Source organism: Nematolebias whitei, unplaced genomic scaffold, assembly GCF_014905685.2.
Source record: "Nematolebias whitei isolate Nwh7 unplaced genomic scaffold, NemWhi1 Nwh_scaf_6997, whole genome shotgun sequence".
NCBI classification, from domain to species: Eukaryota; Metazoa; Chordata; class Actinopteri; order Cyprinodontiformes; family Rivulidae; genus Nematolebias; species Nematolebias whitei.
The window spans coordinates 1-3,277 of NW_023625542.1; the positions used below are offsets into that span (position 1 = coordinate 1).

Below are 3,277 nucleotides of genomic sequence, written 5' to 3' on the forward strand. Positions count from 1 at the left end.
GCCTAACATGCATGTTTTTGGTCTGTGGGAGGAAACCGGAGCACCCGGAGAAAACCCACGCATGCACGGAGAGAACATGCAAACTCCACCCAGAAAGGCCCCTGGACCGGGGTTTGAACCAAGGACCTACTCACTGAGAGGCAGCAGCTCTACCAGTTGCGCCACCGTGCTGCCCTTCAAAATTTCACAGTGTCAACAAATCTCAAAAAAGTTGGGACAAGTAGCAATAAGTGGCTGGAAAAAGGAAATTGAGCATATAACAAACAGCTGGAAGACTAATTAACACTAATTAGGTCAATTGACAACATGATTGGGTATAAAAAGAGCATCTCACAGTGTCAGTGTCTCTCAGAAGCCAAGATGGTAAGAGGATCACCAATTCCACCATTGTTGCGCAGAAAGATGATGCAGCAATACTAGAATGGTGTTACCCAGCGTAACATAGCAAAGACTTTTAACCCTTGTATTATGTTGAGAAAAAAATACGTTTATTATGTTGCGGGTCATTTTGACCCGCATTGTGTAAATCCACTCAAAACAGTCATAAAATGAAGTTAAACCAATAAGAACTTTATTTTAGATTATACAAATATTTAGAAGAGATGAGAAGTAGAGATATACACTTCCAACACTATATTAAAGAACTCCTGATTTCAATTTTTCCCTCTTCACGAACCCTTTTTTTTTTTGCATTTAACTTGCCGCATTTTCTCGGGTTTTTGACAGTCAACATTTTCAGCGTTCCCCACATGATGGACAGAATGTGACTATGTGCTTTTTGCAGATGTATTTCTTGCATCTCACACAAGAGGTAGTTGTTTTACTGTCATCTCGAGAGGGACAGACTTGGCATCTTTTGCGTTTCTTTGTACCTGTATCCAAAGGATCCATTGTGGGTTGGTCAGATGCCCTGCCCTGGACCTTTGCGATGACAGCAGCAGCTGCTGGGGATCTAGCTGGCCTGACCCGGTTCTGGATCTTTGGAGTGACGAGTGCTTTGCCTAGTTCTTCCAGGAAAAGTCGACGTCGGTACAGTTTGCTGGCATTCCACTGCTGGTTGATCTCAATCCACAGCACATAGGCATTGTAAGCAGACACATCCAAAATGTTGTAGAAAACCACCAAAGGCCAACGGGCAGTCTTGCGCTGACAACTATATGTTGCTGTGACTTTGTCAAGATTGTCAACTCCCCCTTTTGTGGAGTTGTAATCCAGAATCATTTGCGGTTTCATGTCCTCTCGTGTGCTCAGAGATGCGTCTTTGTGCATTGTGCTCATCACAAGAACATTCTTGTTTCTTTTTGGGCAGTAAGAAACAAGTGTTGTTTTCTCTGTGAAAGCAAATTTTGAGGAATGCAGAGGTCTTCCTTGCATCTTCAGAATCTCACTGGGAAGTTCTGGCTTATTTTTTCTGACTGTTCCCAACATAGTCAGCTTTCTCTTCTGAAGTTCATCTCCAAGACGGTAGGATGTAAAGAAGTTGTCACATGTAATGTTATGACCTTGCAGCCCTTCAGTCATCTCCAAAACCACACGCATTCCCTGATTCTTCTCAGGTCTTCCTCCAGGTGGCTTTCCAGTATATACTTGCAGGTTCCAAACATAACTGGATTTTGCATCACAGGCTGCCCACATTTTGATGCCATATTTCGCAGGCTTGTTTGGCATATACTGTCGGAATGGACAGCGTCCTCTGAATGGAACGAGGCGCTCATCGACAGTAACATGGGGGCCAGGATTATACAATAAAGGCAGGATTTCGACCCATTTATTCCAGACATCTCTGATTGCTGCAAGTTTGTCTCTCTCACGTCGATCAGCTCTGGTGTCACGGTTGTCAAATCGGATCACACGAGAGATCATGTGAAATGTCTCCAAAGACATTGTTGCTCGGAAGATTGGCCTTCCATTCTCTTCATTCCATAAACTTGCAGTTGCTTCACCCTTTGACCTGTATACGCCAGCTAACACCAGGATTCCAATGTAAGCATGCAAGTCAGTCGGATCCAGTGGCTTCCATTTCTCTTGAAAGACACGCTTCCCCTCCAAGTTGGTCATGTTGAGGATTATCTTCTCTATGGGTGGGGATATGAAGAGCTGAAATGCTGATTCAATATCATCAACTCTTGTGACAGCAAATCTTGTAGGACCAGGAATCATTTTGATGACATTACAAGATGACAATCTACCTTGGCTTTGGTGTGGTGATGTTGACCATTTTATTTTACCATCTTTAGATGTCCATGTCCCCTCTGTGGATGACGATTGTTGCATTTCTTGGTTTTCATCTGAAGAAGGGACACCTGCAGACTCGTCCTCTGAATCCTCCTCATCATGGGAAAATTGAAAATCTGGATCATCAATGGCATTGTCCTCTGGCTCTGAAGGATCCTCTGTCTCTGAAACCTCTTCCTCTACATCACTATCCCAGTTCATAAGCTGCGAAAAAGCTTCTTCAGCTGTAAATCGTCTGGAGCTCATTTTTGGTGTTTCTCCAAGAACGGGCATGGAAACAGTGACAAGGACAGGGGAGAGAAAGTCCCTCTTCCACACACACCTGGTTCTGAATGTTTATTCAGAGGCAATCAAAATGAAGTACATCAAAGACTTTTTTTTTTGGATTTTTAACAGCTACTCTGTGTGCGGGTCAAAATGACCCGCAACATCATCTTTGTATACAAACTGTGTGCAGACATTTAACAACACATCAAAGAGTCCAGATTTTACATAGAAGTTCATGACCCTAGAGGAGAAAAAGTCACAACATTTCATGGAAAAAAAGAAAGGATAACCTGCACTTTGATCAACACAAAAATTGAAACGGGTCAAATTGACCCTTAACATAACACAAGGGTTAAGTTATTATCATCAACCGTGCACAACACCATCAAAAGATTCAGAGAATCTGGAACAATCGCTGTGAGTAAGGGTCAAGGCCGTAAAACTCTACTGGATGCTCGTGATCTCATGGCCCTTAAACGTCACTGCACCTCAAACAGGGATGCCACTGTCAAGGAAATAACAGAATGGGCTCAGGAATACTTCCAGAAAGCATTGTCAGTGAACACAATCCACCGTGCCATCCGCTGTTGCCAGCTGAAACTCTACAGTGCAAAGAGGAAGCCATTTCTAAGTAAGCTCCACAAGCACAGATGTTTGCACTGGGCCAGGGGTCATTTAAAATGGAGTGTGGCAAAATGGAAGACTGTTCTGTGGTCGGATGAGTCACGATTTGAAGTTCTTTATGGAACACTGGGACGCCATGTCATCCGGACCA

The 3,277-nt window shown here is 43.5% G+C and overlaps 1 protein-coding gene across 1 annotated transcript; it reads right to left on the bottom strand.

Annotated features, from left to right (window-relative positions):
- Nucleotides 1-466: 466 nt before the first annotated feature.
- On the bottom strand, nucleotides 467-2,593 carry LOC119429761 (piggyBac transposable element-derived protein 4-like). Its single transcript, XM_037697325.1, has one exon. It carries the CDS (start codon nucleotides 2,506-2,508, stop codon nucleotides 736-738), a length of 1,773 nt encoding a protein of 590 aa, XP_037553253.1. The 5' UTR covers nucleotides 2,509-2,593; the 3' UTR covers nucleotides 467-735.
- Between the last annotated feature and the right edge of the window lie 684 nt (nucleotides 2,594-3,277).